Source organism: Anomaloglossus baeobatrachus, chromosome 3 (assembly GCF_048569485.1).
Source record: "Anomaloglossus baeobatrachus isolate aAnoBae1 chromosome 3, aAnoBae1.hap1, whole genome shotgun sequence".
Lineage (NCBI taxonomy): Eukaryota > Metazoa > Chordata > Amphibia > Anura > Aromobatidae > Anomaloglossus > Anomaloglossus baeobatrachus.
The window spans coordinates 454,449,689-454,473,709 of NC_134355.1; the positions used below are offsets into that span (position 1 = coordinate 454,449,689).

Sequence of the window (24,021 nt, forward strand, 5' to 3'; positions counted from 1 at the left end):
GATTTCAACAAATTAAGGGAAGAGCTTAAATGTGTAGATTGGGACAGAGTCATGGTAACTGGGGATACCGAACATAAATGGGGTAAGTTTAAGGATATACTACTAGAGTCCTGTAAAAAACGTATACCCTCTGGTAATAAAATGTCCAGGAATAAAAAGAAACCACTATGGATAAATAAGACTGTACAAAGTATAATAAAACAAAAACAAAGGGCGTTTAAAATCTTAAAGGCTGAGAATACAGAAATAGCATTGCAGGAGTATAAAGATATCAATAGGCAATGCAAAAAAGAAATCAAACAAGCAAAACTAGCTACTGAAACAAAAATCGCCAATGACATTAAAATAAATCCCAAAATCTTTTATAAATACATTAATGCCAAAAGGAAAACAAAGGATAGTATCGGACCCTTAAAATATAATAACAAGTTAGTTATAGAGGACAAACAAAAGACTGAGATATTAAATAGGCATTTCTCATCTGTATTCACCAAGGAACTGACTGTACCAGGGATCATTCAACAAGTGAAAAATCAAAGTCCACCACCAGATATAATTAATTTAACACAAGATGAAGTACGCCTACGTCTGAGTAAATTAAACATTGACAAATCCCCAGGGCCAGATGGCATTCATCCACGAATATTGAGGGAATTGAGCTCCGTAATCGACAGACCGCTGTATCTCATCTTTTTAGACTCACTTGTAACGGGGTTGGTGCCTCAGGATTGGAGGATTGCTGATGTGGTACCGATATTTAAGAAAGGTAAGAGGGTAGATCCAGGCAACTACCGTCCAGTAAGCCTGACATCAGTAGTATGCAAAGTTTTTGAGGGCATTTTAAGGGATGACATGCAAAAATATATTGCAGAAAATAATATGATAACTGACAAACAACATGGATTCATGAAAGATAAGTCGTGTCTAACCAACCTGTTGGGGTTCTATGAGGGGGTAAGTTCAAACCTGGACATTGGTAATGCAGCTGATGTGATTTATTTGGACTTTGCAAAGGCATTTGATACTGTACCACATAATAGCCTTATACTAAAGCTCCAGAAGCAAGGACTAGGGGACACAATATGCAACTGGGTAATGAATTGGCTAAGAGATAGGAAACAAAGAGTAGTCATAAATGGTACATTCTCTAAATGGGCTATAGTCAGCAGTGGGGTGCCGCAGGGATCTGTGCTTGGACCGATTCTTTTTACTCTCTTTATTAATGACCTTGTGGATGGGATTGATAGTACAGTGCCAGTCTTTGCCGATGACACCAAACTATGTAGGATATTAAAAACTGACCTGGATAGTACAATATTACAAAAAGATCTGGATAAGATGTCAGAATGGGCAGATACTTGGCAAATGAGATTTAATGTTGATAAATGTAAAGTAATGCACCTAGGACGGAGTAATCCTATAGCTGCGTATACATTAAATGGAAGTAAACTCGGGACTACAGAACAGGAGAAGGACTTGGGTATTCTCATTACAAATAAGCTGAGCAGCAGCACTCAATGTCAAGCAGCAGCTGCTAAAGCAAACAAGATTTTAGGGTGTATAAAAAGAGAGATTAGATCCCGTGATCCCAACGTATTGTTACCCCTCTATAAATCACTTGTAAGACCACATCTGGAATACGGGATCCAGTTTTGGGCTCCACATTTTAAAAAGGACATTCAGAAGTTAGAGTCAGTTCAAAGGCGGGCAACTAGACTATTACAAGGAATGGAAGGCCTCCCATATGATGGCAGGTTGAAAAAGTTAGATATGTTTAGCTTAGAAAAAAGACGTCTCAGAGGAGATCTCATTTATATGTATAAATACATGTGTGGTCAATATAAAGGACTGGCACATGACTTATTTCTTCCAAAAACAATACTAAGGACCAGGGGGCACTCACTGCGAGTGTAAGAAAAGCGATTCCGACACCTAAATAGGAAAGGGTTCTTTACAGTTAGAGCGGTCAGACTGTGGAATACACTACCACAAGAGGTTGTAATGGCAGATACTATAACAGCTTTTAAAAAAGGGCTGGATGATTTCCTCAGTACACAAAACATTGTTGGTTATAAATGACTTAGTGACTAAATGTAGAACTGGTGGAGGAAGGTTGAACTAGATGGACCTAGGTCTTTTTTCAACCTAAGTAACTATGTAACTAAAAAATATGGATAAATATTAGAGTTGGGAGATGTTGGACTATGGGCAGAGATAGTTCTATACATTCCAATATATCTATTGAAGGGTTAAAATGTAAGATCTTTGATATTGATATGGGTAATATGTACGCTGAAGGGGGAGGGGGAGGGGATGTTGGGGAGGGAAAGTTTATAGTTCTGCTCATTATTGCTGAAAATGTAACACATGTTTTGTATACTTGGTGAAAAATAAAAAAATTATCTGATTAAAAAAAAAATATATCAGTATCCATTACCCTTGATGTCAGATCTGTTTTTCAGAGTAAAGGGAACTAAGTGGTTAAAGAAACTTGATCATAGGGGAGCGTATAATCTCATTCGAATTAAGGAGGGCGATGAATGGAAGACGGCCTTTAACACCCCTGAGGGGCATTTTGAGTACCTAGTGATGCCTTTTGGACTCACTAATGCCCCCTCCGTCTTTCAATTATTCATGAATGATATTTTTTGGGAGCTAATTGGAAAATTCCCGATTATCTATTTGGATGATATCTTGATCTTGATTTTTTGTGATGATTGGGATGCTCATGTGCAGTAGGTCCGGAAGGTTTTTCAGATACTTAGGGAACACTCATTATTCGTTAATTGATCGAAATGTCTCTTAGGCGTGCAGAGGGTTTTTTTTGTCGGTTTGTTTTGTTCCCGGCTTTTATGAAGGTGGATCTGGTCAGGGTTTGGGCCATTCATGATTGGGTTCAGCCAACCTCTTTGAAATCCCTTCAAAAAATTTTGGGTTTTGCCAATTTGTATCGTAAGTTTATAGGTAATTTCTCGAGTGTGGTTAAGCCCTTGACTGATTTGATCAATAAGGGAGCTGATGTTGGGAATTGGACTTCAGATGCAATTATGGCCTTCCAAGAGCCTAAAAAGAGGTTCACTTCTGCCCCAGTCCTGCAGCAACCTGATGTTTCTCTTCCATTTCAAGTGGACATAGATGCCTCAGAGATTGGAGCAGGAGCCGTTTTGGCTCAAAGAGATCTTAATACTTCCAAGCTTAAGCCTTGTGCCTTCTTCTCTTGGAAATGTTCTCCATCTGAACGAAATTATGGTGTTGTAATCGGGAATTATTGGCAATGAAGTGGGCCTTTGAGGAATGGAGACACTGGCTGGAGGGGGCGAGACATCAAATTGTGGTTCTCACTAATCGTAAGAATCTGACCTACCTTGAATATGCCAAGAGACTGAATCCTAGGCAGGCTAGGTGGGCTCTATTTTTTACACGTTTCAATTTTGTGGTCTCTTTTCTTCCGGGCACTAAGAATATTAAAGCTGCTGCTCTCTCTAGGAGTTTCTCTGCTGATTTTCTGGATGTTGTGGAGCCATCTAACATCCTGAATGAAGTTGTCGTCGTATCCACTATTTTGCCTGATTTAGGCTATGTGCGCACATAGCGTTCCGTACCTGCAGAAATTTCTGCAGCGATTTGAACAGCACACGTGCGCTTCAAATCGCTGCAGAAAGAGTCAATAATGAAAAAAAAAAAAGCCAATTCCATGCACTCTGAGTGCAGCCTCTCCCATGGACAGAGCTGGGGATGCATGCAGAACGCACGAAATAAGTGACATGTCACTTCTTAGAACATGCACTTCGGGCAGCAGCCGAAGCGCTGCGCTCTAATACACCACGTGCGCACGTCTCCTGCATAATCTTCATAGATTATGCTGGGGATGCAGTTACGCTGCGGTGCAGATCGCAGCGTAACTGCATGCAAAACGCAACGTGCGCACATAGCCTTAAGGTTAGCACTTCAGAGATTTCAGGGGGACAAACCTGAGAGATGTCCTGTGGGGAAGCTTTATGTTCCTGATCAATGGAGGACTAGAGTTCTGTCGGAGATTCATTGTTCTGTATTGGCTGGTCATCCTTTAAGGGGATCTTGTGAGTGGATCATTTTGGTGGCCTTCCTTGTCTCAAGATGTCAGGAGTTTCATGCAGTCTTGTAGGATTTGTTCCAGATCCAAGCCTGGTTGTGCACATTCTTGTTGGTTGTTTCAGTCCCAGGAGAATGCTAAAAGGTTTGCCAACCGGCGTAGGACAGCTGGTCCCTGGTTTAAAGTGGGGGAAATTGTTTTGATTATCCTCCAGGAATGTTCCTATGAGAGTTTCCTCTCCTAAAATTAAGCCTAGATTTATTGGGCCTTATATGATTTTGGAGATTCTTAATCCCCAATGTTTTTCATTACTCTTTGTTGAAAAAACATGTGGAGAGAGTAGTTCGTTTTGCTAGGTGAAAATTCCAGTATCTTGTTAAGCGGAAGGGTTATGGTCAGGACTGGAGGACAATTCTTGGGTTTTTGCCTCTGACATTCATGCTGACGGATTGGTTCATGCCTTCCACCATGCCCATCCTGACAGATCCAGTGGTTCTGGTGAGGGTTCGGTGACTACTCAAGGCGGGGTACTGTTGTGAATGTCGTCTGTGTGGGTGCTGTTCTGGTGCTCCCTCTGGTGGCCAGGAATAATAGTGGAGTTGAATTTGAGCTTGTGACATGTGTCGGTGTTAATTGGGAATTGGGGAAGTCCTATTGCAGAGAAGTCTAGTATATATAGGAGAGCACTTTCTGCCCTGTGGGTGCCAATTATAATTGTATTTTCCTCTGCCTCTGTTCCTGGCCTGGAGATTTGTCCTTCCCTGTATCCATGAGCAAGACTTCTGCAGATAAGTTTCAGATTTTGCCTTGCTTTCTGATTTACACCTTAGGGTGTTTTTTTTCCTTGTTTTGCTGTATATCTGTTTTCTTACAGGTGAAGTTTTGTTTCAATTGTGTTGTGAGCAAGGGGGTTTCCCCTGTGCAGGCTCTCCTGCAGGAAAAGAGATTTTTTATCCCTGTCTGATTTGATTATTTGCGCTTCTGTATTTTGTGTTCTTTTGGTATTTTGTTCTCCTATTGTTTACAGGAGTACCTGACATAGTGGGCGTGAGGTTGTATGACCTGTCATTTTTACTATCGGGAGTTTGGTATTTTGCACTGACCACAATTAGTTCTTTTCCTTTTCTTTGTATCAAGTTAGTTGGGCCTCACCTTTGCTAAATCTATTTTTCCTGAGTATTGTGTTTTCCTATATCACCGTAATCTTTGTATGTGGGGGCTACCTACTCCTTTGGGGACTGCTCTGAGGCAAGATAGATTTCCTCTTTTCATTCTGTGAGGCGTAGCTAGTTTCTCAGGCTGTGATGTGGCGTCTAGGTTTTTAGGAACGCTCCTCAGCTACTTCTAGTGTGGTCTGGTAGTCAGGGGATTGCGGTCAACTACTCCTGTTTCTTGGTGTTTTTTCACCAATGGGAGTTTTTTGTAATCTTTCACGGTTACTGGATCATAATAGCTTTGCATACTTTACTAGGATCGATTGTGGTCTCAATGCTGAGCTATATGTGTGTATGCTAAAGGATGAGTTACTGCGTACACTCAAGTTCTATGGGCATGAAAAGGATGATAGTGGTCTATCAAGACAAAGACCCCAAAGACCCAAGGCATACATCAAGATTGGTGAAGAAATGGTTGAATGACAATGAAGTAGACATGCTGTATTGGCCCCCACAGACCTCAACCTAATAGAACACTTGTGGGAAGAGTGGAAGAAAAATCTGTATACATACCCAAGTCAGTTGACCAGTATGCACCAACATTGGGAATGTGTAGAAGAAACCTGGGATCAGATTTTGGTCGAGACATGCTTAAATCTGATTGAGAGCATGTCCAAAAGGGTTCAGGTAGTGTTGAAAGCAAAATGGCTGCTTGATTGAGGACTGCTAATCTTTAAGGCCAAGTGGCCTTGTCCGTAATATGCATTTAATATTAATCTTCATTATACCCCTTTTAAAAAACAAACAGCCAAACATGGTGTAAGATAAAAATATTTATATTTACTTATTGATCTCACACAATGTGTGTCTGTCTTTTTTGTTAATGAGAAGCATGTGACTTCTCCAGCTAATCACTGGCCACAGTGGTGAATAAGCAAAGACCACTACTGTTAGCGATTGGCTGCAGTGTTCACATAGTCAACATCCTAATGTTCATATTCAAAGAGGGAAATCTGATGGGAGTGGTTTGTATCTATTATTATTATTATTATTATTATTATTATTATTTATTTATTCATACCTGGCTGGGCTGAACCTTCCATTTTTTACTAATGATATTAAAGGCAAAAACATAATGAGGCTCACATACAACAGGCTAATCATTTTCTAAAAAACATTATGAAAACAATGATAGAGAAATACAATTAACTTGCCTTTGCAGCCTTAGGTCCAGGTTTTACCATTGTGCAGCTATTACATGGATCATTTTCTCTTATTTTTACATCGTAATCTTCAAGTTCCTGTTCAAAAAAATAAATTCAGATTTATTAAGGGGTTATTCCCATAAAAAAACATTCATGCCTTGTTTCAGTTTATCACTATGTATCAGCCACTGGCTATATTTCGGTGCACATCGTGAACATCGTATGACTTCCTCAGGGGGCATGTTAACTGTGGGCTAATAGCCTCCACTAGGAGGTGGATATAAAGTGATCCAGATACACAATGCTATACCTGGCAACTTATTTAACTTGTTTACATATGTTGTTGATGTCCAGGTCCCTCCATTGTGAGGTACCTTTCTGTATTTTAATCCTATTAATTTTAATATATTTTATCAATGAAAAGAACAAGGAGGCCTGGAAAAATATAATATTGCAGGATATGGGCTCTAAATTCTGTGAAGGCCATTGATCCAGGGAACAAGTCTGATTGCGTATTAAAGTTATGAAAGAATTTTACCCCTAATAATGGGCAGTTAGTATCTGCCTCATGGGGTTTTTGCCTTACTCTGGATCAAAATGTTAGGTTATAGGTGAAACTTGATAGACTTTCAACCTCAACAACTATGAAACTATACATTTTCATAGAATGTGTAACAGGCTGCAGAGTGCTGCAAATGACATGCCTGTTTGTGACTTCATATGTGTGGAAAGAGCTGTAGAAGCTACAGGACCTGGGAAACTCCTCCCTGCCAAAGGTGGAGGCCTGCTTGTGAGGGAGGACAGTGGCTGTGCTGTGAGGAGAGAAGTGCAGGAAACAAAGCAGAAGGATTTCCAGCAAGTTTTTGAGGAGCTGAGAGCTTTTTGGAGGATGGTGGCTGATTGGTCAAACAGCCGGGACCCTGAGCCACCAAGTGAACAGTTGCCTGAAAAGAAGGAGCTTGGAGAGGAGCATTTGTGACACCCTGAGTAGTGCTTTGAATCCTGCAGAACTGAGAGTGGACAGTGTTCGAGAGTGTGCAGAGCCCTGCTGCAGGCAGAGACATGGACTTGTGCCGCTCCGCTCTCAGCAGCCGAGCTGCTCGGATCCGGACCTTCAGTGGGTGGCTCGAGAATCTCCGGACTTGGGGGTCTCGCGGTCACTTCGATCAAAAAGGCGGGTTATAGTGGTGGATGTAGGACGTATATGTACGGGCTGAGCCGTATGACGTTCGTGACGCCACCAACGGTATGTGGTGAGGTTGGACACCACCGTTCCAGTTACAGGGCACCCGAGGGAGATGTTATGCAGCAAGCGGTTAACCCCTCTATGGGCAGGGATGGTGGCCCCGGGACCCATTGGGATTTGATACAGGGAGATGGGCGGCCACAGGGTGCTGGTGTACTCACTATTGAAGGAAACACACGAGTCTCTGGTAAACCAAGGTGATGGTGGTCGTAGCCCGCAGGTGGCTGCGTTCTGGTCCCCCACCCGGCTGGTGGTCTCTGTCTTTCTCCTGCACCTTTGTAAGATGGTGGACTGCCTATGCTTGCAACTTCAGGAGTCCGCTCCCAGCTGGATGTGGCCTAAGGAGCCCTTGCCCACAGACGCTGGCCCATAGGATCTCTGAGCCCTGGCGGTGGCCTTCTATCCCCCTCGGTGGGCTGTTGTCTTCTAATAGGTACTTTGGGTGGGACAGGACCTCTAGTCCTGGCCTCAATCGGTAAACTAACCGGTTCCAGTCACTTCTGGTCCAGGCTTCAGGGTCCGAGTACCCCCCTGTGTGCTCTGGTTTCCGAGTTGGTTCCCCGGGTCAGTACCGGCGGGCTACTACCCTGTCCCGGTCCACCTTGGTTTCACCGAGCCGTCTTTCCGACTCCTGCAGACGGAGACCGCCGTGTACCTCCTAGCCACAGGCACCAGGGCTCTTACCCTGGTGCCATTCAACTTGGGGTATTCGCCTCTGCTGGAGCTGGACACAGGTCCAGCCCAACTTCCTCTCCAACTTGAACTCTAACACTCACTCTCAGACTGTTTACTTTCCTGCCCCGTGCTGTTTAGACTCCTTGGTGGGCATCTTCCAACCGCCTGGTTCCACCCCCTGGTGTGTCCATCTAGCGCTGAGGGGGGTGACTAGGGTTTTAAGGTTGGCTGATGTCACCTGTGAGGGAAAGGTGTAGTGTTGGGGCCTATCTGTGACTCCCTGGCCTGGCCAGGGTGTCAAAGACTCTTTTAATTTTGTGCGACTAGTGATTCCTCCTCATGGGTTTTAGTGCCGGAGACTACTGGTGTGGCAGCAGCCGGGATGTACCACAGGCCTGTGTCGGACTCCATCAGTATCACGGTACCACTATTGATCCCTAGGTATCAAAGCAGTTAAAGCATTCGTAGGTTCCGCTTGCTTTAGTGACATTTAGTATTGGTAAATTATAAGCTGGTGTGTTAATTCCAGACACCCTCACTAAGTTACACCCATTGAATTTACACCTTGTCTGTTGAAGTGTTAGGGAGTCGCTGTTTGTTCCATGTGTGATCCTTAGGTAAATTTGTTCCTGCAGTTCGTGAAACACATCGGAAGGATCTCTGGAGTTAACACTCCGACCATGATGTATAGACTTTGTATGATAAGTATAGCAGTGACTGGGGGGTAATTGTAAATGTATTTTTCCTTGGAGCCTCTCCCAAATCCCTTCCAGTAAATACTGTTTTGTGACATTTCTGCCTGGGCCTCAGTCTATGACTCGCTGGATCTCATTTGGACCTCTGGTCATTACAGAATGCACACTGCATGCTGTATGAATTCTCTGGTACCAGCACCAGGAGTGGGCAGATATATGATCAAAAGTATGTGACTTGCATACATGCAAACTAGACTTGTATGGCCTCGCTTAATACAAGTGAATAGAGTAAGGCCGAACACATCAAGTCAGAATGTGGCCAGAAGTATACAAATCGCATACTTTTAGTCCCATGACTGCCTGCTCCTAGCGCCGACACTAAGATTGTGCACACTGTAAGGATTCATGAGTCTGCAGTCACTAAAAGACTCAAAAAAACCTTTAATCAACACCTGACGGTCTAGAACACAAGCTTCCAATATTGTGATCTAGACCGTCAGGTTGTCCCTTGTGCATATAAATTTCTCCTGAATCTTTGAGTCCTTTGATGATGTCATGTACTGTAGATAATGGGATGTTGATAGTTTTTGCAATTTTACCTTGGAGTCATTTTTTTTAAATTCTTCCACAATTTTTAGGCACAGATTGGGGAACCCCTGACCATATTTACCCTGAGAGACTCTGTTTCTCCATCACACTCCAACACCTTCCAGCTGTTTTTCATTAGTTCATTTTCTTTTACAGCTTTTTGTTCACCTTGTCCAAACTTTTATGAAATTTGTAGCAGCCATCAATTTCTAAATTGCTTTTTGTTTTAATGAAAAGGAAAAATGTCTTTAATCTACTGTTTTTAATGTTCTGATGTGAATAATGGCTATAAAAGATTCCTAAAACATTGCATTCTTGATTTATTTACTATTTACACAGTGTCTTAATTTTTTACAATTGGCGTTGTTCATGGGTGTATAAAATAAAGCAATTGGTATAATCTTATAAAATGTTAACATATAAATTTGTTTTTCATATGGGACTTACCCAACCTGTTCCATCAAACATCTTTAGGTCCAATGGATCTCCCAGTAATTTTCCATCCAATGTGATAAGCGAATGGCAACTTGTCATTGCTTGAAGTATTGGACACCAGTATAGATTATTAGAAGAAGTGAAAAATGTCATATCCTGAAAACTAAAAAATATATGTTGGAGCACATAAAATTGTTTAATCTAATTTTAATATTATGATTTTCTATATAAAAAATAAAAAATATCAAAATAGTAAATACAGCAGACACCGGGGTATAGAACGGGTTAGGTGGAATGAGGGGGGTCCTGTAGGGCTCACTTAAAACACAGTTTATTGATTAAAAATAACAAAGTATCGTAAATGTTCTGCCATTCAATTATTGCATTGGCCATAAATTGATCTTGTTTTGTTGACTAAAACTTACCAGCTTTTCTCACAAGGAAGAACACCGTACAAATCCAAGACGTCTTCTGTCAAAGTGCCAGTCTATATGGAAATTAATTGAAACATTTATTGGTGATGTGGAAATATTTTGGATCCAAGGTCACTTTCAGGTAAGTAATACAGGCACATGTTGTCTGTGATGACTGATGGGATGTGGACCCACTGCACCACAGTTCTGGGTTTACGCTGGCGGGGTATAAATAAGTGGCTAACTGATTTTTGATAGGGCCACTGATGGGGAGGATAGATTTGAGCCTCAGGTTGTCACCAGGTGCCAATCCAGAGCAGTTCACAGGCCTGCAGCAGCTGTCTGAAGGGTTAGGCTGCAGGGGACGGAAGGCAGAACCCAGAGATATGGACACAACAGTCCAAAGATGGGACAAACAGACAGGTACAGGAAACAGACAAAGACAGATGAAGACAGATCAGGACAAACAGGAGGAAAGCCAGGGCAAAAGACTAAACCAAACATACAGCGCCCTAAAGGCAAACAGCAACTTATACTTTAGATCAGGTGGACAGACAAAGCAAACAGCTTGCTAGCACCAAATAGACAGACAAAACAGACAGAACTTGCAAGCAAGCAGAAAATAATGGTCAGAAACCTATGTGGAGGGAATGTCTGCCTTTAAAACCGAGTGCTGGCATGAGATTGGCAAGGGAAAAAACACACTGCAAGACACAGAGAACACAAACTTCTGCAGAGTCTGTCTGCACCTCCCCATAGCCAGGAAAAGACTCAACAACAAGAGGCAGATGCTGCAGCAAGCTGGTCAGGCAAAGAACAGTGCCTGCAGGGAATATGATGGTGTATACCAACCATGTACAGTTAGGTCCAGAAATATTTGGACAGTGACACAATTTTCGCGAGTTGGGCTCTGCATGCCACCACATTGGATTTGAAATTAAACCTCTATAACAGAATTCAAGTGCAGATTGTAACGTTTAATTTGAAGGTTTGAACAAAAATATCTGATAGAAATTGTAGGAATTGTACACATTTCTTTACAAACACTCCACATTTTAGGAGGTCAAAAGTAATTGGACAAATAAACCAAACCCAAACAAAATATTTTTATTTTCAATATTTTGTTGCGAATCCTTTGGAGGCAATCACTGCCTTAAGTCTGGAACCCATGGACATCACCAAACGCTGGGTTTCCTCCTTCTTAATGCTTTGCCAGGCCTTTACAGCCGCAGCCTTCAGGTCTTGCTTGTTTGTGGATCTTTCCGTCTTAAGTCTGGATTTGAGCAAGTGAAATGCATGCTCAATTGGGTTAAGATCTGGTGATTGACTTGGCCATTGCAGAATGTTCCACTTTTTAGCACTCATGAACTCCTGGGTAGCTTTGGCTGTATGCTTGGGGTCATTGTCCATCTGTACTATGAAGCGCCATCCGATCAACTTTGCGGCATTTGGCTGAATCTGGGCTGAAAGTATATCCCGGTACACTTCAGAATTCATCCGGCTACTCTTGTCTGCTGTTATGTCATCAATAAACACAAGTGACCCAGTGCCATTGAAATCCATGCATGCCCATGCCATCACGTTGCCTCCACCATGTTTTACAGAGGATGTGGTGTGCCTTGGATCATGTGCCGTTCCCTTTCTTCTCCAAACTTTTTTCTCCCCATCATTCTGGTACAGGTTGATCTTTGTCTCATCTGTCCATAGAATACTTTTCCAGAACTGAGCTGGCATCATGAGGTGTTTTTCAGCAAATTTAACTCTGGCCTGTCTATTTTTGGAATTGATGAATGGTTTGCATCTAGATGTGAACCCTTTGTATTTACTTTCATGGAGTCTTCTCTTTACTGTTGACTTAGAGACAGATACACCTACTTCACTGAGAGTGTTCTGGACTTCAGTTGATGTTGTGAACGGGTTCTTCTTCACCAAAGAAAGTATGCGGCGATCATCCACCACTGTTGTCATCCGTGGACGCCCTGGCCTTTTTGAGTTCCCAAGCTCACCAGTCAATTCCTTTTTTCTTAGAATGTACCCGACTGTTGATTTTGCTACTCCAAGCATGTCTGCTATCTCTCTGATGGAGTTTTTCTTTTTTTTCAGCCTCAGGATGTTTTGCTTCACCTCAATTGAGAGTTCCTTAGACCACATGTTGTCTGGTCACAGCAACAGCTTCCAAATGCAAAACCACACACCTGTAATCAACCCCAGACCTTTTAACTACTTCATTGATTACAGGTTAACGAGGGAGACGCCTTCAGAGTTAATTGCAGCCCTTAGAGTCCCTTGTCCAATTACTTTTGGTCCCTTGAAAAATAGGAGGCTATGCATTACAGAGCTATGATTCCTAAACCCTTTCTCCGATTTGGATGTGAAAACTCTCATATTGCAGCTGGGAGTGTGCACTTTCAGCCCATATTATATATATAATTGTATTTCTGAACATGTTTTTGTAAACAGCTAAAATAACAAAACTTGTGTCACTGTCCAAATATTTCTGGACCTAACTGTATGTCACATGCATGACATCACCCACGTTTATGCCCCCTCCAACTTAGACCAGAGAAAAAAACCTCTATAGATAGGCGGGAGTGAGTTGTGCTGAAGACCTAGGGTTGATAACGTTACTGACGATGGTAAACAAGAAATACCAAACTGGAAAAATGCAAGTCCCAATCAAAAGAATTTGTGGAGTAAACGGGAGTTTGTCAAACCTAGAAGCTCTTCACAGCCAAACAGACATCATGAATCCACAAACGGAATGGGATGTCCTGCAGACTGAGAAGTGTGGCCGGCTGGTCATAAAGAGAGGCAAAGTAGTAAAGACTGATGGAGTAGAACTACAGGCAGGGCACATTGCAGATGTACAAACCTGCTACAAGTACCTTGGCATCCCACATGAATACGGTAACCATGATGAGGAGGCAAGGAAAGCCGCAACATCCAAATACCATCAAAGGGTAAGACAGGTCCTTAAGATCAATGGGAAGAATAAGATACGTGCCATCAATACATACACTCTGCCAGTAATCAGATACCCTGCTGGCCTAGTGTGCTGGCCAAAAGAAGAAATGGAAGCTGTAAATGTGAAGACCCGGAAGCTCCATACAATGCATGGTGGTCTCCACCCCAAGTCCAACAACCAAAGATTGTATACCAACAGAAAAGAGGGTGGTTGAGGCTTGATATGTGTCCAAGCCACCATCATGGATGAAACAAGAAGTATCCAGGAATACATCAGAACAATTTTCACCAAAATATGAGATGCTGAGGGGGAGCCTAAGACAGCAACAACAACAGTCCGGGAAGGAAAAACAAGAACATGAAGTGCCAATGCAAGACAAGCCGCTTTAAGGGATGTACCATAGACAGATAATGGAGGTGGCCGACATGGAGAAATCCTACCAATGGCTGGATAAAGCTGGACTCCAGGACAGGACAGAGGCACTAATCATAGCAGCACAAGAGCAGGCACTAAGTACCAGATCCATAGAAGCAGGGATCTACCACACAAGACAAGACCCAAGGTATAGACTATGTAAAGAAACCACGAAACCATCCAACATTTAGTGGCAGGATGCAAAATGCAAGCAGGAACAGCGTACACCAAACGCCACAACCAAGTAGCGGGAATTGTATACAAAAATATCTGTACAGCGTATGGGCTAAGGGGTACTTTGCACGCTGCGACATCGCTAGCCGATGATAGCGATGCCGAGCGCGATAGTCCCCACCCCCGTTGCAAATGCGATACCTTGTGATAGCTGCCGTAGCGAACATTATCGCTACGGCAGCTTCACACGCACTTACCTGCCCTGCGACGTCGCTCTGGCCAGCGACCCGCCTCCTTCCTAAGGGGGAGGGTCGTGCAGCGTCACAGTGACGTCACACGGCAGGTGGCCAATAGAAGCGGAGGGGTGGAGATGGGCGGGGCATAAACATCCCGCTCACCTCCTTCCTTCCGCATTGGCGGTGGACGCAGGTAAGGAGATGTTCCTCGCTCCTGCGGCTTCACAGACAGTCATGTGTGCTGCCGCAGGAATGAGGAACAACATCGTATCTCCTATTGGTGCGACACTATGAAAATGTCCGATACTACATAGATCACCGATTTACGACGCTTTTGCGATCGTTTATTGGCGCATCTAGGCTTTACACATTGCGACATCGTTACCGACGCCGGATATGCGTCACTTTCGATTTGACCCCGACAATATCGCAGTAGCGATGTCACAACGTGCAAAGTACCCCTAAGACCCCCTACGTTCAGGTGGGAAACCCCAGAAGAAGTGGTGGAGAATGAAAGGGCTAAAATCTGGTGGGACTTCAAAATCCAGATAAGCAAGTGGTAGCTAACCAACCAGATATCGTGATTGTAGACAAGGAACAGAAGACAGCAGTGATAATAGATGTGGCAGTGCCTAATGACAGTAACACCAGAAAGAAGGAATATGAGAAGCTGGAGAAATACCAGGGCCTTAAAGAACAACTGGAGAAGATGTGGAAAGTGAAGGTAACAGTGATTCCAGTGGTGATAGGAACACTTGGAGCAGTGACCACTAAGTTGCAAATATGGCTGCAACAGATTCCAGGAGCAACATCTGAACTTTCTGTCCAGAAAAGTGCAGTGCTGGGAACAACTAAGATCCTGCGCAGAACCCTTAAACTCCCAGCCCTCTGGTAGAGAACCCAAGAATGAGAAAGGACAAAATAACCACCCACAGGGGGTGAGAAGGTAATTTGTTTTATATATATAGATATATATATATATATATATATTTATATATATTCATACAGTATACATATATGTATCTGTATATATTTATGTGAATATATATTTAGATATATATATATATATATATATATATATATATATATATATATATATATATACACACACACACACCGTGGAGATTAAAAATAGAGAACAACACACAATTTCATAAATTAATTAAAATTGAACTTACTTTATCAAAACATACGAGATTCAGCTGTCCAGCTAAATTTATCCGTTGAGGACTAATACAGAAGATTTCTTGTTTTTTCAGCCTTGTTTGACCATATAGCAGGCAAATTGTAATAGATGCAGGAAGCGCTGCATTAACTGCAACTGTTAGCATGAGAAATGACATTAGCACAATGTCATGGACACTGGCCTGGGAAAACAATCCAAATTTTAATCACTTTAGTTGATGATGCATTTTGAAACATTGTTACACAAAAAAATAAATCCCAGTGAGATTGTCAAAATCTATTTCTAAAACTAATTTGGTCAGAAAGCTAGCATGGAAATAGGTACAGATGGAGTCTTAAAGCATTCATCCACCACCTGTTACATTCACATGGTTATTGAAAGACACCCCTAAATGTAGACTATCAGATCTAGTCTACAAGTAATATGCACAGCTGGCAGGTATTGTCCATTTCTTTTTTTTCTATTTTATGCTTGGCAAGTAATATGCACAGCTGGCAGGTATTGTCCATTTTTTTCTTCTATTTTAATTAACACAAGTTCATGACAGGTGTACATACTCCACATCAAGTTACAAATACAAGTTACAAAAAGCACGTTCCCTGACCAAGGTAATTCATATTACCGAAACGTGCATTGGGTGCTGGGCTTCTGCCTAAACCGCTACTTTTTGATATCCATTCTTCATTGCAAGTTGGTCTTTTATACCTTATGTGCTGCAATGTAGTCTCCAATTTATGATTAATGAACTTTGGTTTGCTTTACTTATTATCTCTGACTCTTGCTGCGTTATGGCTATTTCAGTGGGACGCTAGCGAACCGTAATGGCGTTTTTTGAATAATACATCTAGAATTTTTTCTAATTATATATCAATATCAACCTTGGTACATGGGTCCTGGTCCTTTCTTTTAATCTATGAACTGCTATGTGCATGCACATTCACCCAGTCCTTGTCATTTACAATTAAATGCTTTGTTAATAAACTTTACATTCTATACATTAATTGGGCATTTGATCATTTCTTGTCTTCTGGAGTTATACTCCACATCAGCAGTCTATCTTAGCACCTGATGTGAAATTTAGAGTTGCCTGACAAATCTTCAGTATATTTTCACATGTAGTAGACTTGTTGCAGAAATTCATGCAAATATGTCATTCATCTGAATTGAGATTGCAGAAATCCATGTATCTGCAGATTGAATAATCTGCCACATGTAGCAACACCCAAAGGCCTTGCTCCCACTTGCATATTAAATGGACGAGTGCAATGTGATAAAAATCACATTGTACTTGCATCAATTTTATTTAATGCAGCAGTGTTCATCTGCAAGTTTTTCTTCAGCTGGAATCGGGTTGAGGAAAAAGTTACAGCATGTGTTATATGGCGGTGTACATCACACAAGATTCGGCAGTGCAATTCTATGGTTGCGAGGAAAAAAAAAATCAGATGGTACTCAGATTATCCCTATCATATCCTGCAGATATATAATTTCAGAGCCCCCTACATATTATGCACCATTAGGTGTCTTTTACGTTGGTTTTATTGTATAGTTTTTTATGCTTGTTTACCCTAATGAATAAATAAAAATAAAAAAAATGTAGTCTCATCCCTCCAATTTTAAGGATCCATCAAAAGTAAAGCAAACAGTTGAGAGCTGATATTATCATGGTTAATGGTTCCTGTCTAAAACTTCCGGCCAATTCAGAAATTGCTCATCACTTTAGATGCACCAATTCTGGTACTTCATCTTAGCTCTTCCCAATTGCTCTGGTACATTTGCAATTGGGGTATTGGTAGTTGGGGTTGATGTCAGCTGTGAATTGTGAAAAAAGCTGACATTAAGCCCTGATGTTTAAAATGAAAAGGCAACATCAGAAACCCCCATTACTAACCCAGTAAGTCAAAAGAAAAAACATACAAAAATATTTATTTTATAAACAGGTAAAATACTGTATATTTTTGTACCGTGTTAGTCGGTAGAAATAAAATTTTTTTTTAAAAGAACTGAGAATCCTCAGTGGTTGATACCTTTTAATGGCTAACTGAAAAGATGGTAATATATAGCAAGCTTTCGAGACTACTCAGTAGAGATGAGCCACCCCCCTAGTGTTCGAGTTCGGTTCGTCGAACGGCGGGTGTGTTCGTCGAACGTTGACGAACGTTTGATGAACACCTTCAAAGCCCATTGAAAACAATGACAGGCAAACACAAACACATACAAGAACATTATACATATACACATACAGTTAATAATAAACATTGCCATTACACTTACAGGTCCCACGACGCATCCTGCAGACTCTGTCTCTCGCCGCTTCTCCTTCCGATCATCGCTGTGTCCTCCCGGTAACCAGCACTGATGATAGGACCTTTCCATGATGTCATAGCATGTGACCAGTCATGTGTGTATTTTCTCATTGGCTACAGACTGGTCACATGGCTATGATGTAATGCTAGGTCCTGTCAGTGCAGTGCAGTATTTTTTTAGCTACCAATACAAAAAATGCAGCGGGAGCCCATGTATTTTTTCTTTAATTATTTATTTAAATAACAAAAAAACTGGGCTTCCCTGTATTTTGATTGCCTGACATCACAGTACTGTAAGAATAAATCATTAAAAAAAATGACGTAGCGGTATTTTTGATTCTAAGCGCAGATAAAGCAGACAGCTACGGGTTGCCACCCCCATCTGCCTGGCGTTACTTTGGCTGGCAATCAAAATACAGGGAAGCCCATTCATTTTTTTTATTTAAAAAATAGAAAAAAAAAATGCGTGGGCTCCCGCCGTATTTTGATTGCCAGTCAGGTAAAGCCAGGCAGCTGGGGGCTAGGATTCTTGGCAGCCAACAGCCACCCCTGGAAATGCCGCATTGTTTCTTAGCGCCATTTCCAGGCACTTTATCCGGCTCGTCCAGCGAATGTGATGGCGGTGGCTCGCTGGGTAATCAAGGGGTGAATACCAGCTTTGTATTCTCAGATGGTACTAAGCCCGAAATTCATGGTGTCACGCCAAAATAGACATGGCCACCATGAATTTCTAGTAAAGAGAAAAAAAACAATACACAGAAAAATATTTTTATTAGAAATAAAACACAATACAATTAGTGACTCCATCTTTATTGAACTAAAGAACCCCCCCCACTCCACTGTAGTCCTGGATTGAGGGTCCCGCGATGTCCAATCCGGATCCAATATCATCTGTTCGGTTTGCTGAAAGGTAAAGCGATCAGATGATGTGTCAGGTGTTCAAGGACCTGAATCACATGACACATCAGCTGATTGTATAAAAGACGTTTATACAATCAGCTGATGGATCAGTAGAAAAAAAAACTACACACTTCTGTGCAGACTCCCATCCGATCGCTGCAGGACCCAGCGGTAATCAGCTGATGCGGTCACCTGACAGCATAAGCTGATAGCTTAAGCCGGCCGGGCGGTAAAAGCCAGCCTCACTGCCGGACTTACATGATCAGCTGCTGCTGTCAGGTGACCGCATCAGCTGATCACTGTCAGGTCCTGCAGCCATCAGACGTGTCCCGGGAGTCTGCAGACAGGTGAATATGATATATTTTTTTCTACTGTTCACTTTTGATTTCGCAGCTGCTTCCACCTCCTGTCTGGACATGGCGCCGGACGGGAGGTGGAAGCAGGGGTAGTGGTACTGGGAGGATCCACTCTTCTGTGTTTACCAACACAAGGAATCCTCTTCCTGTACACGTGATTGATGTCTTCCCTCCCTGATGAAGCCGCATCTTGGACGCACAGGCTCCTGAGGTGAAACACATGTCGGTGGGTGGGGGGCTGCTCTTTACCTCTCTGAGGACTGGCACCTTGGACTTAAAACAACTCTCTTTTTTGGTAAGGAAACTATCTACTATTAACTCATTTGTATGGGAATTTTCTCTTACATATATATGTGTTGTTTTACTCTACATACTTAGTTCATGTTCTTTGCACTACCAGCACTTTATTATATGAAGGCTTCAGCAAAAAAGGGAGTAATCTTTTACCTCATATGTAGAGATGAGCGCGGTTCGTGGTTCGTGGTTCTCCAGTTTGCGGTTCAAGTGATTTTGGGGGGTGTTCTAAATCGAACTAGAACTGGAGCTTTTTGCTAAAAGCTCGATAGCTCGAGTTACGTTCGAGAATGGTTCTAGCAGCAAAAAGCCAAGCTAATTGATAGCTGGCTTTTCGCTGTAATAGTGTAAATCACTCTGTGACTCACACTGTTATGAAATTTCAGTGTATAGTGTGCGGGGACTGCGTGTTCAGATCACTGCTGCTGGGATAATCGCCATTTTTTTTTCTTTTTCTTGTCTTCCTTCCCTAAACGCGCGCGTGTAGTGGGGCGGGCCAGAATGTCAGCCAATCCCAGACACACACACAGCTAAGTGGACTTTTTGCCAGACAAGCAAGGGCATGTGTCATAGGCTGTCCATGTCACATGTCCCTGCATTACAAAAACGGGTATCTCCCCGTTTGGACGCCATTATCTGCCTTCTGCATGTGGGTGTCAGTCACCGCTGGTGCAGCTCCTGTCGCCGATACTGCTGTGTACGCTCTACACACAGCGCTATACAGAATAGGGATAGAAGTTTCTTTCAGCCCTTGTAAGGGCTAATTACAGCAGGCTCAGAGCCATAGGTGACAGTCAGGTCCGTGGAAACAGATGTTAACAGCTACAAATAACAGCGTCTGTGTAGCTAAGGTCAGGGAGTTCCTTGCTGCATTTCCCCATTAGGAGGAATAGAAAGTGAGGCTTCCTTTCCTTTACACTGACCCACAACCCGGCCACTGTACCCTCCTGCCCTTTGCACACTCAATCTCATTGTTACTAAGCAATTATACTAGCAAACACGGAGGAAACTTAGTGGCATCCTAAAAGTGGCTGTTGGACTAAATTAGTGTCCCACTGGTGCAAAGATATTTGCAGCACCTCTGCATTGCACACTCAAGCTCATTGTTACTAAGCCATTATAATAGCAAACACTGAGGAAATTTAGTGGCATCATAAAAGTGGCTTTGGACTTCATTAGTGTCCCACTGGTGCAAAGATATTTGCAGCACCTCTGCATTGCACACTCAAGCTCATTGTTACTAAGCCATTATAATAGCAAACACTGAGGAAACTTAGTGGCATCCTAAAAGTGGCTGTTAGACTTCATTAGTGTCCCACTGGTGCAAAGATATTTGCAGCACTTCTGCATTACACATTCAAGCTTATTGTTACTAAGCCATTATAATAGCAAACACTGAGGAAACTTAGTGGCATCCTAAATGTGGCTGTTGGACTTCATTAGTGTCCCACTGGTGCAAAGCTATTTGCAGCACCTCTGCATTGCACACTCAAGCTCATTGTTACTAAGCCATTATGATAGCAAACACTGAGGAAACTTAGTGGCATCCTAAAAGTGGCTGTTGGACTTCATTAGTGTCCCATTGGTGCAAAGATATTTGCAGCACCTCTGCCTTGCACACTCAAGCTCATTGTTACTAAGCCATTATAATAGCAAACACTGAGGAAACTTAGTGGCATCCTAAAAGTGGCTGTTGGACTTCATTAGTGTCGCACTGGTGCAAAGATATTTGCAGCACCTTTGCATTGCACACTCAAGCTCATTGTTACTAAGTCATTATAATAGGAAGCACTGAGGAAACTTAGTGGCATCCTAAAAGTGGCTGTTGGACTTCATTAGTGTCCCACTGGTGCAAAGCTATTTGCAGCAGCTCTGCATTGCACATTCAAGCTCATTGTTACTAAGCCATTATAATAGCAAACACTGAGGAAACTTAGTGGCATCCTAAAAGTGGCTGTTGAACTTCACTAGTATCCCACTGGTGCAAAGATATTTGCAGCACCTCTGCATTGCACACTGAAGCTCATTGTTACGAAACCATTATAATAGCAAACACTGAGGGAACTTAGTGGCATCCTAAAAGTGGCTGTTGGACTTCATTAGTGTCCCACTGGTGCAAAGCTATTTGCAGCACCTCTGCATTGCACACTCAAACTCATTTTTGCTAAGCTATTAGAATAGCAAACTGTGCTGCCATTTTAAGGGCCATAGTTGCATTGTCCGGGACAGTTATTGTTGTTTATTCTGCTGTCAATAAAGGTAGACCCCCGCTGCAATCTACACCACCTCTCAATTTTTACTACCACATTTTAAGTGCACAATATTATCGTAATATAAATGAGTGGCAAAATGACAGATGCTGGTGGAAAGGGGAACAGGCGTGTTGGAAAAGGAAAAAAAAGGGTTTGTCCGTGGGGAAGGTGGCAAAGCTCCATTAACATCTGCTGAAGATAGACCATCTTCCAGCAAAAGTGAGATGTCTACTACTTACCGTGGACAATCAGATGTGCTCCCTTTTTTACGAACATGAACAACTGGAACAAAGGTAGATGATGGCCAAAAAAAGAAAGTGCTTGAATGGATCTCAAGTGGTCCAACAAGTGCCCTCTCCTCAGCCTCAACTACCACATCCAAAAAACACCAGTCCTCTGAGTTGTCATCCCAATCACACTTGCTGTCTTCCAGCTCTCAAGTCTCCATCCGCCCTGCACAGTATGGTGGAACAGAGATGGCTGAGTCTGCAGAGCTGTTCAGTCACACTATAGCCTGGGAATCAGAGGTCTGCTCCCAAGCTACAGTGAGTACAGACCAGGAAATGGTCTGCAGTGATGCCCAGAACTTTTGTGACTCAGATTCAGGCCGTGATGACCAAGTTTCTGAGCATAATGTTGACCCTTATTCACAAACTGAAACACCTGTTGTAATAGACAATGAGGAACATACTGATGACGATGAGACACAGATACCAGATTGGGATGATAACTTAAATATTCGTTCAGGGCAGGAAGAGGCTCAGTCTGAGGGTGAGGGGAGTGCAAACACAGCGCTTGATGAGGAAGTTCTAGATCCCACCTACTGTCAACCCACAGTCAAGCACTCGAGGAGGTCAACAGAGACGGTGGAGGAGGATGCTACTGACGACGAAGTTAACTTGTGCCTTCCTGGAAAGAGGAGGAGTACTGGTAGCACGTCTACAACTGCATCCTCAGCCACCACTCTGCCTCTGTGCTGTAGTCGGGGTGGCTCAGCAGGTCGCATGCCCTCTAAGCCTTGCCTAGCCTGGTCCTTTTTTGACCTTGCAAAGGATCGCCCAAATCATGTGATCTGTAAAATTTGTCGTGAATCTGTTAGTAGAGGCAAAAACCTCAGCAGTTTGACAACTTCTTCCATGAATCATCACATGAATAAATATCATATGTCCCAGTGGGAAGCTCACCGTGCTGCAATGTGGCCTAGCGGAGCGGACCATCAACCGCCTGCACCTTCCAGTGCATCCGCGCGCTCTTCATCTTCTAGGACTGTGGGGACAGCTGTCACACCTGGTTTTCCACGCACAACTTCCACCACTGTAACCGCAACAGGCAGTTTGCTTGGTAGGTCGTCAATTGGTTTAGAAGGGGAAACAAGTGCGTGTGTACAGCTCTCTCAGACATCGATAGCATCAACGTTGGATGAAGGCAACATCATGTCTACGCCTGCACTTTCCTCACAAACCTGCATTTTATCAGGGACACCCTACTCACCATTGTCTACACACAGCAGCCAGATCTCTGTCCCTCAGATGTGGACAAATAAAAGGCCATTTCCTGCGACCCATGACAAAGCTAAGAGGTTAACTTAATCCCTCTGTAAGCTCTTGGCTACCGAAATGCTGCCTGCGCTACACCAGCATGTCGCACACAACATCAACGCTTCCTTGAGAAACTCTGTGTGTGAACGGGTGCATTTCACCACTGATACTTGGATCAGTAAGCATGGACAGGGACGTTACATGTCGCTGACTGAGCACTGCGTAACTATGGTGATAGATGGTGAAGGGTCTGCTGCACAAGTCTTGCCGTCCCCACGACTTGTGCGTCAATCCTCTGTCTGTCCAAGTTCCTCCACTGCTTCTGCCTCCTCAACCTCATCTGGGTCCTCCACCTCCGCCCCAAGCCTGCCTGGTCAGGCCACCAGCGTTGTAACTGCGCAGAAGGAATCATGCACGCCTCATTACTATGCTGGCAGCAGAGCGCAACGGCATAAGGTGGTATTTGTCTTGAAATGTCTTGGAACTAAGGTGGGCTTTGCACGTTGTGACATCGCAAGCCAATGCTGTGATGTCGCACGCGATAGTCCCCGCCCCCGTCGCAGGTACGATATCTTGTGATAGCTGGCTGTTGTGAATGTTAGTTATGTCTTGGCTGCTGGGAGGCTCCCTCTGGTGGCCAGGAAGGGTTTGGACAGAGACCAGGTGGGTTGTGCAGTGGGTGTTTCGTTTCCTAACTCTCTGCTTATTTAAGTCCTGGTCTGATGGCAGGCTGTTGCCAGATGTCAGTTGTTCTTTGTATCTCCAGCCTGCTTAATCCTGCTCTACATTACATCCACTCCAGATAACTTCTTGCTCTTTATTTATTGCCTGGTTCTTTTGCTTATCTGGGTTTGTCATTTGTTGTGATTGGTTTCAGTTTATTTCCTTCCAGGGATTTTCCCCCTCAGTAGATTGTT

General features: G+C 43.0%; 1 protein-coding gene across 1 annotated transcript in view; it reads right to left on the reverse strand.

Moving 5' to 3' along the window:
* The window catches only part of LOC142297271 (putative cation-transporting ATPase 13A5), a gene marked incomplete at its 5' end in the record, with an annotated part of 197,502 nt that overhangs the window by 80,367 nt on the left and 93,114 nt on the right, over nt 1-24,021 (reverse strand). Inside the window, 4 exons of the mRNA XM_075341526.1 lie at nt 6,441-6,527; nt 10,083-10,233; nt 10,496-10,557; nt 15,451-15,639. Coding sequence (XP_075197641.1) covers nt 6,441-6,527; nt 10,083-10,233; nt 10,496-10,557; nt 15,451-15,639 — 489 coding nt within the window. The remainder of the gene's footprint in view (nt 1-6,440; nt 6,528-10,082; nt 10,234-10,495; nt 10,558-15,450; nt 15,640-24,021) is intronic.